The following is a 16,491-nucleotide window of genomic DNA, read 5'->3' as shown; positions in this document are numbered from 1 at the left end:
TGACGTTGGGCCACTGGTCCCAGGCATGTAGCCTCACTGAAATGTCACAACACCTGTTTTGCTTTCCGGAGGTTACAATCTGTCAGTGTCCAGTGTTGACAGACACCTTCCTTTTACTGGCACGCAGAAAGCACGGAAGCTCAACAATAAATAAATCAAATATCAAAAAGAGATTCTCTTTATATTCCTTCTCTCCAGGCATTTCTCTTTACAGTCACATAATTCACACTGTCATAGCCTGTGACAGTTAATCCCCTTTACTGATTAGATCTAGTGAGTGGAATTTAATTACAAATATCTCTCTCTTTCTATCTCTCCCTCACTCCCTTCCTCCATCCCTCTCTCCCTCCCTCTTTTGCTCTGTCTCTGTGAGTTGTGAAACTATTCCTCAGGCAGTATGCGGAGCCATCGGTGCCCTGGTAATCTTGTGATCTAGATATTGTGTCGTTATTTTCTGCGCTCGGCGTCAGTCTCCAGCTTCATGTCAATTCACACCTGTCATCTGGCAGGCCACTCGATGTTGAGACCAACTGACGGAAAGTCATTTGTGGTGGAGTTAGACATTCAAACGTTGTCTTCCTGTTCGAGTGATGGTCCAAATTGCGTCCATGGAACACTTGTGGAGTATTGCTCTCCGTAACAGGTGCGTGCGACTGGATAGGCACACTTTTGTAAACCCCCCCCCACACACACACACCCAACACACCAAACGGAGCCCTCTGCACACGCATACACCCACACCCTCCAGGCCTTCCGTCTCCACCCCATACGTGGCGGCTCCATCATCTGGGGCCTGCAGCGGTGCCTGCGGTTGGTGTCGCCGCGTCTGAACCGCATTCCTCCGCCCGTCCAACTCCCCTCACCAAGCGCTGCGTGTGTGTGGGAGCACGCGAGTGAGCGCGCAAGCAGGTGGATCAGATGACACCCACATATCAGACGTGCCATTCGTGCTGCGGTGTCGGCCATTTCTTTCTGGGCGGTTTTCGAGTGGCTGCTCGACGGAGCGTTTCGGTGGGTCCAATTCCGACGCCACCTTTGGAGGTTCTTGAGGTTCTTCAGACTGGCACGAACGCTGCGCAGAGAGTCCATTGAGGAACCGATAAGGACAATATGCGGGCGGTGAACTTGCGTCCTATCTGAAAAATGTGGCGATGCCGATAGTGATGAGGTGGCAGCGTGCCATCTGTAAGATCTTTTGTTGGCTGCCATACTGTGACACTTCATGGACATAAGCAGATGGAGCCGTGCCAAAGCATGAGGGCACACTTCTGCCACGCTGTGCATAAGGGCCATGGTATAGCAGTTACCATTGGAATATGACTACAATGTCTAGAAAAATGCATTTGTGTGTGTGTGTGTGTGTGTGTGTGTGTGTGTGTGTGTGCATACATAATATGGTCCTTTTGAGAAATGTTTTGTGTGTGGCAGGCAGCACAGAGATTCAGTATGCATGTGGCATGTCCCTGCTTGTTGAGGGACTCATACAGAAAAACCTCTAATCAGGTTGGCTGCTCTATCTCAGTGACACTTGTTTTCCCACTGACATGTTTTTGTTTTGTCTGTCTGTGTGTGTGTGTGTGTGTGTGTGTGTGTGTGTGTGTGCTGTAGGTGTACGCTGTAGGAGGCTATGACGGGCAGTGCCGCCTGAGCAGCATGGAGTGCTACGACTCCTTCTCCAACCGCTGGACGGAGGTGGCCCCCATGAAGGAGGCGGTCAGCTCCCCGGCCACCGCCAGCTGTGCGGGCAAGCTCTTCGTCATCGGGGGCGGACCGGACGACTACAACTGCTCCGACAAGGTCAGTGGACCGCCACAACGGCTTCCTCCTCTCTTTCGACTCTTTGTCACCTTCTCCACCTCTCTCCTTGATCCTGAATCCTCGGTCCTCTGGCTCGTTCCCGCTGATCTATAAAGAACACTGGATAGACTATCCCATTGTTGCCGGCCCATCATTCTTTTATAGATCAGTGGGAACAAGCCGGAGGACCGAGGAAGGAAGGAAGGGAGGATAGATAAAATGACAAATGATAAGAGCCCTTTGAGAGCCTCTTCTCTGTCAAACAGCATCCGTGTGCATTCCTGTTATCATTCAACTGATCTCATGCTATAAACTGGCTGGTTAGGAAGAAGATCTCAGAATCAGATTTTGTCATCTGCTTGCAGTTTAGGCCTCAGATAAGATCAGATGATGATGATGTGTTGTTCACGCACAAGCGCTTAGGCAAGAGGTGCATTCAGATTCATTGAACCGAAGAACATTCGCATAATTGCCATTTTCGTTTCTTCATTTGGCGGACGCTTTGATCCAAGACGACTTGCAGCAATAGAATTTGGTTATTAAGTCATGATGCAATAATGGGATAATACTGTAAATCTCTTTCCGGGTCCAACGGCTTTCAGACCTACTCAGACCCAGCCATTAAAATAAACATTTATACTATTCAGACTAGCCTTTAAGAAAATTGTCATCCTACTACTCCCTTGTTGTCTCATCTGGCTGCACAGCTACAGTCATTTCTCTGTTAAGTTAAGTAATTTTGTTTTAGCCTCACTAAAATGGAGGTGATGGCAATAAGGTTTACAAGTTGCAAAAGCCGTCTGGCTGCTCTAGTACACGTGTTTTGACGAAAAAGCTGTTGGGCCCGCGATGTCAGACTTAACAACTGAATAACATTTAATGATAAGTATACAGCACCGTATATTTACAGAGATCTACCTGTTCAGAGTGTTTGCAAATGTTAATAAGTGTTCAGGGCGAACTCAAGCCAAGCTGAAAACTGAGGTAACTCAGTTAAGCAGATCAGGCATTCAGTTGTCATTCAGTTCCCATACGTTACCAATCTAGACTGACGCCTGATTGTTAGGGGTAAGTGTGGGACCTCCCTCTACGCAGTGGCCACAGGGAGACAAGTGACCGTCTCCACATGTGTGTACAGCACTTAATTGGACAGATGTGAGCAGCCCTGTCTCAGGTCGCAGTGCGTGATTGAAGACTGTCTGGTGGCGTCTGTCCACTGGCGCTGGCGGAGACTAGTCCACCTGGAGCCGATATCCTGAGGCGGCTCCTTTTGTTCAGGTGCGCTCACCGTCCCTCACCTGAGCCCAGCCTTTATGCGTCGGCTTGTGTAACCTTCTCATCAAGGGGAGATCTGTCAACATGACGCGCGGCGCCTGAAAGCCCTAAAAATAGGTCAACGCTGCAACTCTGACTCAACAAAGAGTCCTTACGGTCGCCAGGCACTGCGTTAAATCGAACAGTCTCCGAGCGTGGACAATGGCGCAGCCATGTTGCGTGCAGGGGTTTGCTTCTCTGCTTTGTTCGGCCACCTGCCAGTATTTGAAATTCACCTCTACGGGCCGTTTGAACTTGAGAGAGCTTTGTGTGTGTGAAGGTTAGGCTCACCTGAACAGCAGTTCCTTGGCAAAGCTATCCCGTGAAACCAGAGAAGTGGAAGTCTCTCTTTGTTTTGTTGGCCGTTACTAGTGTGTGTGTGTGTGTGTGTGTACACATGCACACCCATGTGTGTGTGCATGTGTACACACCTGTTGGTGTTTATGTACAAATTTGCCTAGGTGTGTATATAGGTGTGCACCTGTATGTGAGAGAGAGAGTGTGTGAGTGTGTGTGTGTGTGTGTGTGTGTGTGTGTGCTTCTGAGCTCTACCTGAGCGACAGGTGGACCTCAGGAGCAGCTGTTCAGGGCGAGGGCTTTTTCTCTCTCGGTCCACCTCATCCTCCTCGCGGGGCTCTGCTTCTCGTCTGCCTGGCTCAGATTTCTGCCTGCTGGCCACAGCCTGGCATCTGCCGCGCCGGCCAGTGCTATTACTGACCGCCGGCGGAGGGAGACCAGAGCCTCGGAGAGCCGTGCGATTGCGCAGGGCAGAAAGACGAGCCGCATTATAATGTCAAGAGACAGTTAGCTCGGTGCTCAGTGCTTCAGATGGTGCCAGTGGCCCGACTGGTTATGGGTCGTGCTCTTGTGGAGAAAGCCTGTCATCCGATCCGGTGCAGTGTGTCTGCATTGCGATAATGCCTTTTACATTCTTGAGCTGAAATATGTGAGCCCACATTTTTTTCTCGAGTAGAGTGTGGAGTTTCAGTGAAATGCACACATGCGTGTTCCTAGTAAGTGGCCCCCCCACACACACACCCCACCCCGCGTAACGATTTGACACTCTCCATTGTGTCACGGAGGGATCTGAAACACTGAAACAAACAACACATGAAAATCCAAAATGGAAAAGCACAGCAGCTGTTTACATGCACCCATGGGTCCTCCCCAGCGAGCCTCTTTTGGTATGGTTGTGTGTCTGACCCTGACTGAGTGCTATTTAAAGACCCTGGGTAGCTCACGTGCACCCCCCCACCCCCCCCCCCCCTCTCTCCCCTCCAGGTCCAGTGCTACGACCCAGAGTCGGACAGCTGGTTGCTGAGGGCCAGCATCCCCATCGCCAAGCGCTGCATCACCGCCGTCTCCCTGAACAACCTGGTGTACGTGGCCGGCGGCCTGACCAAAGCCATCTACTGCTACGACCCGGCGCAGGACTACTGGATGCACGTGGCCAGCACCTTCAGCAAGCTGGTGAGACCCCCCCCTCAGCTCAGGCCCATGTCTCAGATGACCCCACGTCCTCCTGGAAGCCCTGTTGTGGCTCGTAACGACTTGTCAGCAATTTTCACTGGGCCGCGAGGGTCATATATCCCTGCGGTCGGTTATTCGGTCTCATGTAAGCTATTTTCACCGCCGTGCTGAATGTCATCGGAGCATCTCAAACTCAGCTCTAACACACAGAGGTCATTTATTTTGGAGCGTAATTAAAAAGAGCACAAGTACTGTGTGTTGAACGAGGCTTTAATAAGCGTCACTCCCGCATCAGTCACAGTCACCCGGTCCAGAGCCTCCTTAGATACTGCCATCCAAATGTGACCTAAGTGATTGACAGGGATGTTCAAGTGTTTTGTTAGTAGGTTGATCTCATCTTCTCTCTCTCTCTCTGGTGCAGGAGAGCTGTGGCATGTCGGTGTGCAACGGGAAGATCTTCATCCTGGGCGGCCGGGGCGAGACGGGCGAGGCCACGGACACCATCCTGTGCTACGACCCAGCCTCCGGCATCATCACCGGCGTGGCCGCCATGCCGCGGCCCATCTCCTACCACGGCTGCGTCACCATCCACCGCTACAACGACAAGTTCCACCGGCCCTGACACCAGCGCCAAACACACACTCACACACACACACACACACCAACATAAACACATGACAATAGCATAGGACCCATGTTAACTCTCACACACACACACATGTAAAGATACAATAAAGGACCCATCCTCATGTATATACAGTAGAAATAAAACCTCTAGAATCCACATGTACAGAGACACAAATCCATAAAGTCGTTTCTTCACGAGCTCCTTAGAGCTCACTTGCAGTTTTCCTATACTGTATACGCTCAGCTGTTTGCTCTCTCTTTCCAACATGATTGGCCTTCCTCAGAGTGGTCTGTGCGCCTCTCCTTTGTACGACGGCGCACAGCTCAGCACACCAGCACACTCACAGGTCAAAGGTCATGTTTCCCATCAGCCCAGAGACTAAAAATGAATCCTTATCGCCCTCATAAAGGACAATGACCTGTTCTACGGAACAGGCCGAATAGTGAGGGTGACTATGAAAGGCATCATTACTTTCCTCATCTCGGGTTCTTTGTAATCAAAGCAGTAACGAGAGAACCAGGTTCCACCAGGTTCTAGCAGCTGCCAGTGGGTTCTGGTAGTGGTGTTCCTTAAGGCACTGTTCTTTTCACATAGCTCCTTATTTTGTCAATCACTATCTTTTACCCCCCCCCCCCACCTCTCTCTCTCTGTCCTGTCATTGTGTTTATACCCTCATGTTGTGAATCATATGTTGATTTTATTGATTTTTTTTTATATCATCCTAAATTATGTTTTGTAAGCTGTTTACTACATGTAGCATAATTAGATATGGTGTCCATGTGTAGATCTTGGTTGTACTGACAGTAGTTTAGCGTGTGATGTAGAGACTGGGTGAGTGGTTGAGTGATTTCTATTTCTTTCTGTGGGACAATCGTGAGACTGTACACAGAGCTTGCTCTCTGACAGGCTGATATACCAAAAATAATTTGGATTATGTTATTTTCACTGACAAAAGGCTTCATTAAGAACCTCAGTAACCTTTCATGTTCAACAAGAATTAGAAGTCAACTTCCTGTACAAGAACTTTTCATTTTGACACATCCTTGCTGCCTTGTGAGTCCTTACAAACCGTCGGGATCCATTTAGAACCAAATAGGCATGGAACTGTTCTTAAGACTAAAAAATATCAACCTTCATTCATTTGGAAGGGACTTTTAAGATTCAAAGCCCTTGAACAGTAAACAGTATATACTGAATTGCTGTTTTGGCTCTGCAGAGAAGCAACAACTGTGTAAGTGGTGGATGTAGCTTGCAGTATCCCACATACATACATACAGGTGTGCTTAGTAGTGATGTAGTCTTGGTGTGGGCCTTGTTTGGGTGATTGACGATGTCTGGTTAATGAGGATTGAATGCGTTCTCAATAACGGTCAGTAAATGTATTGCCGCTGGAATAGAATTGTATTGCTGTGAAACAATTTTTTTTTGTATTTAAATGTTTCTGTTTTGCATTTTTAATACCAATCGTGCCTTTTAAAATGTCCTTTCAAAACTTAAGAGCCCCAGTTATGCACTTGTGTGGATGGGATCCAACTTATTTCTTTTCTGAATGTGTGGATTGGAGATGCATAGAAGGCTTTCTTTTCATTTAATTTGATTCTATTTTTGATTTTCAAATGAACTTCTGATTTTGTGTGTGTGTGTGTGTGTGTGTGTGTGTGTGTGTGTGTGTGTGTGTGTGTGTGTGTGTGTGTGTGTGTGTGTGTGTGAAAGAGGCACAGAAAGGAGGTCAGACAGCCTCCTCTTGATCAAATAGCCTACCAGAAGATGTGAACTGGCCAACATCTGCACACGTTCAGGGACATGACACCGCCACAGGAATGTCTCAGGCCTAGTTGTAGCCGAGAGGAAGGAAGAGTCTGAGGCTCGCAGCACTACCATGGAACTGAAGCCATAATTAGCCCAGTTTAGCAGCGCCACACATGCCAGCCTCCACTCGTCATCCACAGATAGCGACAGGAATGCTGGCACTGCTCACGGAAATGTTGGAGCTCCGCTCTCTCTCGAGAAGATCTCTATACACACACACACACACACACACACACACACACACACACACACACACACACACACAGAAAAATACAAATACACAAAGACAAAGTGATAATAGAGACATACATGCACACACACACACACACACACACACACATTCAAAGAGCAAAATAGTGAGAGAGGCCTAGACAAACACACACACACACACACACACACACACACACAAGTGATAGACAGTTTCATACACACACACACACACACACACACACACACACACATTGTTGAGGTATTTAGCCCCTGGAGACAGACTGCCTGTGGTGTGTGCTTATATACTGTAGCACACGAGAGGGCTAAATGAGTCTGGTGGGCTGTCATCGACACAGAGTTCCACAGGCTATCAGGGTGTCAGCATTTTGTGACTAATAAAACACCTGTTTTATTTTAGTCTTTCCTGCCTTTCATTGATTTTGCTTCTTTTTTGTGTTTTTAGGGTTGTGGAAATGTGTGTGTGTGTTGTATGGTGTTTGTGAGTTGGTTTTTTTTTTGTTGTTGTTTTTATTTTTTTGTAAGGGTGATTTTGTTTTGGGAAGGGATGAGCGTGAACCTACCCTCCGATTTAACTTGCCGACCAACTACGTGTGTGGCTCCATGGTTAAGGCTTTAATCAGTCAGCGCTGCCTTTAGCCTGGGGAGAGACTCCTAAACAGCTGTTTGGAGTGATAGCATGTGTGGGATGAGGGAAGGAGTGAATGGCAGTGTAAAATGAGTGCCTTTTCCTTGTGTGAATGGACTTTTGTCATGTAGTTGGCAAGATAGGATGGTATACCAGAGGTAACTGCAGGGTGTGGAAATCTAGAAATAATGGAAGCGTAAGAACTCCGAGCGCCTGGTGCCCCGGCGTCCTGCGCGATGCGGAGCTAATTCATGGATTCACGGAGTAGTGTTATGCGTATAATGGACTCACCTCTACATTGTCAGCCAATAAGAAAAGAGCCCTGTTAAGACCAACCAGACAGTGTGTAAAATGTGCCTCAGAGATCTTGTTGTGTTGAAATGGAACGGTCTATTTGAGTGCCTTTGTTCTGTCTCTTTAAAGTGCCTGATGATTGACTTCTTCGCTGACTGTTTTGCTGACAGGTATGTTTGTAATGCTACAATAAACCCTCTTTGTATGCAAATGATATGTGGCCTGTCTCATTTTTGTAAAGGAAGGAAGATATATTTACCTGGCACCGCTATTACAGACTGTCATGAATGCAATGGTTCATACTGATGGAGAGAGATGGCTCAAATTTACATTCCACATACTCAACCTGTGTAGCTGATAACAGATTGTCTTACCGCATAATTTCACCAAAACAATAACAGGATTTACACGGAAATCAGCAATGTGTGCTTCCTCATCATTTATTTCATAATGGTCCTTCCTGTATGACTTCTTCTGTTACCTCTGTCATCCTTGGCCTAGAATTCAAAGAAATTGGAACCGAATCAAACAATCTGAGAAGCGACTGCTTGACAAGAGAACAACACATATTATTCTCTTCTCTCTACAGTACACCCACGTGCACAAAGTCATTCCTTATGTAGATGGTGGTGTAGACAGAACTGGACCCTTTGGTCCCATAAATCAGAGAGGAGCTCCTGAATGGCTCAATGTTATGGTAGCTGTGGAGATGGGTATCTGAAAAGGAAATGCCATAATGACAAATGATGGGCTTCCAGCCATAATTATCGGTTCTGCAGAAATACTTCTGAAAAACTAGTCACTAATCTCTGTCTGTGTTGGTGCCTTCCATATGACTAGAAATTAGCCATTGTGAAACTATGACCTTCATATGCTCATCACCTTTATGAGTGATACACACACACACACCACCTCAACTCAGTTACAGCCACTAACGATTGGCTGCATGGCCTATACTATTGCTCATGGTGGACCGACTAAACTGATGTACTCACATGAGCAACCTCCTGAACTGTATAGAAGTTTCTACAGCACCCGACCCGTCCCACCTGCAGTCTCTATCTTCAGTCCCATCATGCAGAAAGGGAGGACTGGCATGTGAGGTCCGCAGATTTGCATATGTTCATGTTCTGTAACCTTTGCCCTGCGACCAGATGTGGTATGTTGTGGGGGGAGATAATAATGACAGGCCTCTATCTAGCTGAGATGTTTCTCAATCCATCACTCCTGCTGGATTTGCATATAGCATATGCAAATATACACAGACTAAATTAAAATATCCTGAAATCCTGTGATTTCCCATGCACACCAAAAGCTAATTTCTCACAAAAAATCGGCTGTGTGGCTATCAACTAATATCTACATCTACAGTACAAGCATAATTTCGAGGGCTGAGAACCAAAGGGGGGTCATTCCGTGTCAAATCAGATAAGATTGTTGCTGCACCGTCTCAGATTTTGTTCAAACTTTGTGTATATCATCAATGGGTCCTAAAACCAAGGCCTGTGAAATATTTCTGTGGAAATCATCTATCTTCATATCTTTTTTAGACCTTGAAATTCTTTCATTTTTACAGCTTGAAAAACACATGCCATGTCTGGGCATTAATATCTTGACAAATGTGTTCCCTAGCCTCCCCAAATTTTCTAGGGTGGAAGATCAACTCATAATAAGCATGTGTAAACAATTTAAAGTCTGTACTAAATGTCTCTTGACTCTCGAAAGGGCCCTCAATTTTGGAAAAACGTGCATTAAGTGTGATATTAAGGGTATTAAAAAACTGTTTCTCTTTTTCACTTGGTATCAGTCACTATTTCCTCTTCAAATACGGCAGTTAATTGATGTTTTCCCACAATTTGAAGTCTCCACAACAAATAACCATGACAATAATAACAATAAAACAAGGCATGTTTGTATTTTGTGTCATTTTCATGTAACTGAAATGCTATGTGGGATAGGTAGTAGGATCATGAAAATCTATGTGGAAATAGAAAAGTATATGGACATGTAGTGTGTAAAGTTCTAATATTGCATCGAAGCCCCATTCACAGAATAAATGCATGTAGTTACAGGTGTTTTGGTAACACCAGAATAAACATTTACAATAAAAAAAGTGAAGTTTGGCACCCCCCTCTGGCGAAACAGTAGCATTTTGCTACTTTTACAAGGCATTAAACTCTGGTAGCTATTTGAATGGAATGGAAAGGCTGTATTTTACGTCCCGTATTCAAAAAGAAGCAGAAATTCCTAATACCTTGAAATTGAAAAGGATGCCAAATACACAGAATTATATACTTGAAATTATGTTTTAACCATTAATCTAAAATAGGCCTATCATTAGTTGGTGGCTTTTTTGCTATCCTTTTCAATATCAAGGTATTAGGAATTTCTGCTTCTTTTTGAATACGAGAAGTAAAATATAGCCTTTCCATTCCATTCAAATAGCTACCAGAGTTAATGCCTTGTAAAAGTAGCAAAATGCAACGGTTTTGCCAGAGGGGGGTGCCAAACTTCACTTTTTTTTATTGTAAATGTTTATTCTGGTGTTACCAAAACACCTCTAACTACATGCATTTATTCTGTGAACGGGGCTTCGATGCAATATTAGAACTTTACACACTACATGTCCATATACTTTTCTATTTCCACATAGATTTTCATGATCCTACTACCTACCCCACATAGCTTTTCAGCTGCATGAAAATGACACAAAAATACAAACATGCCTTGTTTTATCCTTATTATTGTCAAATTCATTTGATTTGGAGACTTCACATTTTGGGACAACATTAACAAAGGATTATATTTCTATAGAAAAGACTCATTGATGGCAGGTGTGTCCCAATAAAAAAGTTTTGAGACCCTCAATATCACTTTTTTTGCATGTTTTTTCAGAAACTAGGGACTTCTGTACAACCAATGAGACTGTGGTACAAACATTTAATCATTGAATCTTACTGAGAACATGCTTGTCTTCCATTCTATAAAGTTTAGTCAGGCTAGGAATGATACTTTTTAAGATATGAGTACCTTAACATGGCCTCCAAGATAAGGTCATTTAGAGAGTGTAAAAAGGCAAGGGCAAAAAGACAATCAAAACAATAGAATTGAGCAAAAATATTTGACAGATTTTAGTTATGGAACCTAAACATTGTGTAGACAAACTTTGAAGAAAATCCGAGTCGGTGCTGCAACCATTTTCCTGGATTTTGTCTGATTTGACACGGAATGACCCAGGGGCGTAAGTGACATTTTGGTCAAAATTGAGTTATACAGTACAGATCACCTGAAAGCTCGTTAACGTTATAACGTTATTGAACAAAAACCAAAGGTCTTTAATTGTGAATAATATAGAAGCAGTTACATTTGTTTTGGTTCTCCTGTAAAGTTGGTGAAATGTCACTTACGCCCCTTTGGTTCTCAGCCCTCGATTTGACAAAAATACTGATCAAAAATATCAATTCAACATCGAACAGTCCAAGGACTTTGCCAAGAGGTTCATATAAAAAAGTAGTCAATGACAAGGCTTCATATGGCAATTGTCGGCGATTCTCCAAACGTTATCTTATACAGCAATGACATGCCTCGTTAATGGTGTTGCAGTGAGATGACAGATTTCCCTGGTACTGTTATCACCACATTTCTCAGGGATGCCATGATTGCATTGCTTGTCATGTGTACAAATCAGATTTTCTTTTCTTCAGACTTTCACTTAAAAGAAATATGACCCGCATGGGAATAATTTGTAATTTATTTTCTTATGACCAAACAGTAATGTGATTCCTAATCATTTCTTTTACTATGTTCTTCTGTTACCTCTGTCATCCTTCAGATGCATCCAACATTCCACATGAGATATGGAGGGAAGATATATTTACTTGAATCCACTATCACAGGATGCCATGAATGAAATGGTTCATAATGATGGAGATCTATTTCTCTGGAAAAAGATGGCTTGACAAGAGAAATCTGATATTTTCTTGAATTTCCCCTTGGGGATCAATAAAGTATCTATCTATCTATCTATCTATCTGATAATGAAATACTTGGACAGCATTCTTTTCCTTGCACCCACATGCAATGGCATTTCTCATTTGTCATCTCTCATGACATTGTTGCTTTGTTCACATGACATCTTATCTCAACTGTAACTTTTATACTTGTGCCGTATACACAAAGTTATTCCTCAGAAAGCTCTGAAAGAAACTGATTTATCTTCATCTCTTTGTCATTGTCCACTTTGATTCACCTCAGAACTTAAAGAGCCCTGATGGCTTAAAGTCCCATGATAACCAAAGTCCAAAGTGAAACACATTTAAAAGAAGTAATGACACTCTTCTCTCATAAGATGTCAATCTGTCATGAGGATTTCTGCTATTTCTTTTAGGAAATGCAAAGTCAAGACCCCCACCCATTCACACGCACGCACGTGCTCGTGCGCACACATACACACACACACACACACACACAGACACACACACACACACACACACACACACACACACACACACACACACACACACACACACACACACACACACACACACACACACACACACAGACACACACACACACACACACACACACACACACACACACACACAATTAAACCTACAGTATTTAATGTTGTTACTGTGCGGTCACAAATGCTGATAAGGAAACCTCAAATGCTTTACATGCCATATACTCACACAGCTGATAGTTGATTTCCACCAAAACAAAACGATGACAGGGTTTATATGGAAATCAGTGATGTAGGCATCCTAATAATTTGTAATGTTCCTTCCTGCATGACTTCTTCTGTCTGTCATCCTTGCTCTAAATTTCAAAGAAATTTAAGCTGAACAAAACAATCTGGAAAGAGGTTGAAAAGACAAATGTGCGATAATCAAATAGCCTATATTCCCCTAAAGAAGTCCAAGACACTGTGTTTATCATCATCTCTTTGATTGTTAACTTACTAACATGACATCTTATCTAAACTATGACTTTTATACTTGTGCCGTATACAAAAAGTTATTCCTCAGAAAGCTCTGAAAGAAACTGATTTATCTTCATCTCTTTGTCATTGTCCACTTTGATTCACCTCAGAACTTAAAGAGCCCTGATGGCTTAAAGTCCCATGATAACCAAAGTCCAAAGTGAAACACATTTTAAAGAAGTAATGACACTCTTCTCTCATAAGATGTCAATCTGTCATGAGGATTTCTGCTATTTCTTTTAGGAAATGCAAAGTCAAGACCCCCACCCATTCACACGCACGCACGTGCGCGTGCGCACACATACACACACACACACACACAGACACACACATACACACACAGACACACACACACACACACACACACACACACACACACACACACACACACACACACACACACACACACACTCACACACTCACACACTCACACACTCTCTCACACACACACACACACACACACACACACACACACACACACACAGACACACACACACACACACACACACACACACACACACACAATTAAACCTACAGTATTTAATGTTGTTACTGTGCGGTCACAAATGCTGATAAGGAAACCTCAAATGCTTTACATGCCATATACTCACACAGCTGATTTCCACCAAAACAAAACGATGACAGGGTTTATATGGAAATCAGTGATGTAGGCATCCTAATAATTTGTAATGTTCCTTCCTGCATGACTTCTTGTCTGTCATCCTGCAATGTCTGTCATCCTTGCTCTAAATTTCAAAGAAATTTAAGATGAACAAAACAATCTGGAAAGAGGTTGAAAAGACAAATGTGTGATAATCAAAGCCTCCTAAAGAAGTCCAAGACACTGTGTTTATCATCATCTCTTTGATTGTTAACTTACTAACATGACATCTTATCTAAACTATGACTTTTATACTTGTGCCGTATACAAAAAGTTATTCCTCAAAAAGCTCAAAGTAACTGATTTATCTTCATCTAATTTGTCCACTTTGACTTGCCCAGTAACTTAAAGAGCCCATGATGACTTTTATAGTGATTTGGACCTTTTAAAACATTATCCTGCTTTTGAGAATTAATAAATCAGTGACCAGGCATGACAGGAAATCAGTAATGTGGGCTTCCTAATAATTTATTGTCCCTCTCTGATGATCCCACATCCCACATGCATCCCACATTCTACAAGTGATGTGGAGAGAAGATTTAGCCTTGGCCTACCTGGTACCACTAGGCTATCCATCATAAATGACCCTGGTCAATGCATCCGCGTGACGATGAACAATGAAGACACTTTGATTTTTAGCACCACCCGCTGGGAACAGTTAGGAATCGCAAGGCCTAAGTCTTCTGAGCGCTATGGTGTTAGCAACTGTAGCTGTAACCCTGTCAACCCTGTGTAGCAGTGCCCCTGATAGCACGTATGGACCAAGGTTTATTATTCCTGGTGTAGAGTAATTAGCACCCTGCAGAACGACACATTATCATCATCATTATCATTCAGTTTCATCCATAATACTTCTTCACTAACCGTTCTCGCTGACCTCGCGTTTTGTTGCTGTCCGTCCATGGTGAAAGAGAGGTAGGGTGAGATTTTATGTGGAATATGGCTAACTAGCTTGCAGCAACACTTGTGTGATGTTGTCGAGACTGGTTTAACCTTATTTAACTCCGTGCAGTCAGTAATTCAATGTGTTACTCCAGGCTATACGGCTAGAAGTCTATTAATTGATTATGAGAATGATTATGATGTACAATTTCTTGCAAATGGTCTAAACAAGTGACCAACACATGATTAGCTTATTCAGGCCAAAGGGTTTCGCCGGTGTAGAGTATTGGTTGTACCGGAGATGACGCGGTTAGCAGTGGATCTCCTGCGTTGCTAACGCTGTTGTGTCTGGTAGCGTGTTTGATGCTAATGCTATCTCACAAATCACGTTGTGTACTAGTCAATTTGCAAGGTTTATCAAGTTTGAGGTTTCATGTTTAGCCCTTCTCTATTTTTGTTATTCTATTAAATCTGGGTAATGTCTTGCACCGTGGCATTCAATACAATCACAATGGAGTGGACCTGGCTCATTATTAGTAATGCAGAGAATGTATTACGTTCTCATGAGAGCTAACCGCTAGTAAGCTCCCAAATGGATTACCAAATAAGATGTAAACATTATTTTGTTAACGTAAAATACAATATCTTACTGAAGCGCACCGAGTTGCTTTCAGCTGTGCTAACTGTAAACATTGGGACAGATTTTGATGAACTCGAATATAACGGATGATGTTTTCAGACATTAAAGTAACGTTAATTATTTCAGCGTCAACTAACTAATCATTGATATAACATTGCCTAACGTCAGTGAGATTTCAGAGAAGAGCCAACTAACACACTTTATAGACAATAATACTTATGTGTTGCTTTTCCCTCTTAGGCTATTAGTAGAGTGCAGTGCATGTTTACTTTTGGCTGTGTTTACGTCCATATCTCCATTCAAAATGTGAAGAAGGAAAAAGCTTTGGGCAATGTATTAGGTACCAGTATTAATGAGAAGGTTAAAATGTGTTTATTGTTTTATAATGGATGGACATCTCTGCCAGGCGAAGGCAAACAACAGGGTGAAGGCTTAGGCTAATGTCTTTTTCTGAAGTCTGACGATAAACTGTTGTTTCAGTTGACAAAACAACCATGTCTGGAATCAAGAGGAAAATTGAAGACAATGACCCAGACTATGAGGATATATCACAAGTTCATGAGAATAAGAGAAACAAAATTGTGGAACAGAATGGTAATCATCTTGTGTTCAGTTTATATTTATCATTTATTGAATTCAGAAATTGGATAGTTAAACTTTTCAAACTGCTGAATATGTTGACACAAATATGTGTTTGTATCATTGCATCACAAAAATGATCTTAGCACGGGATGCAACAGTGCAGAAAATTGAAGTCATCATCAGAGAACAGTTTTCCATGGAGATGAAGAATAAAGAACATGAAATTGAAGTGATTGGCCAAGTAAGTCCCGTCTGAACCAATTTTCATAAAAATGTGCAAACTTTGTTCATTTTTATTTATTTTATTGTGATTTTTTTTTTTTTTTTAACAGCGTCTCAATGAAGCTCGGCGGATGATGGACAAACTGAGAGCCTGCATTGTGGCCAACTATTACGCCAATGCTGGGCAGCCCAAGGTCCAAGAGGTGCTATAACACAATCACTCACACTCTGTTTGTCTTCACATTTTCATTGCATTTGTATTCACTAACTTGGAAAGCATGTTTATCCAAATGTATTTCCAATACAGTGCTGGTTAGTATGTGAGCTCTGTGGGAGCCTGACCCAGGGACTGGAC

At 43.3% G+C, this 16,491-nt stretch overlaps 2 protein-coding genes across 2 annotated transcripts in view; both read left to right on the top strand.

The window, feature by feature from the left end:
• The window catches only part of klhl24a (kelch-like family member 24a), a 21,661-nt gene extending 13,282 nt beyond the window's left edge, over nucleotides 1–8,379 (top strand). Inside the window, exons 5-7 of the mRNA XM_062518708.1 lie at nucleotides 1,609–1,797; nucleotides 4,393–4,581; nucleotides 5,003–8,379. Coding sequence (XP_062374692.1) covers nucleotides 1,609–1,797; nucleotides 4,393–4,581; nucleotides 5,003–5,203 — 579 coding nt within the window. The 3' untranslated portion in view covers nucleotides 5,204–8,379. The remainder of the gene's footprint in view (nucleotides 1–1,608; nucleotides 1,798–4,392; nucleotides 4,582–5,002) is intronic.
• A 6,179-nt stretch (nucleotides 8,380–14,558) lies between these two features.
• The window catches only part of yeats2 (YEATS domain containing 2), a 52,972-nt gene continuing 51,039 nt past the window's right edge, over nucleotides 14,559–16,491 (top strand). Inside the window, exons 1-4 of the mRNA XM_062518699.1 lie at nucleotides 14,559–14,725; nucleotides 15,813–15,926; nucleotides 16,058–16,155; nucleotides 16,247–16,339. Coding sequence (XP_062374683.1) covers nucleotides 15,827–15,926; nucleotides 16,058–16,155; nucleotides 16,247–16,339 — 291 coding nt within the window. The 5' untranslated portion in view covers nucleotides 14,559–14,725; nucleotides 15,813–15,826. The remainder of the gene's footprint in view (nucleotides 14,726–15,812; nucleotides 15,927–16,057; nucleotides 16,156–16,246; nucleotides 16,340–16,491) is intronic.

This window comes from Sardina pilchardus, chromosome 2 (genome assembly GCF_963854185.1).
Source record: "Sardina pilchardus chromosome 2, fSarPil1.1, whole genome shotgun sequence".
Classification (NCBI taxonomy): Eukaryota; Metazoa; Chordata; class Actinopteri; order Clupeiformes; family Clupeidae; genus Sardina; species Sardina pilchardus.
The sequence above is the reverse complement of the archived record's forward strand: the minus strand, read 5'-3'. Positions and strand labels throughout refer to the sequence as shown.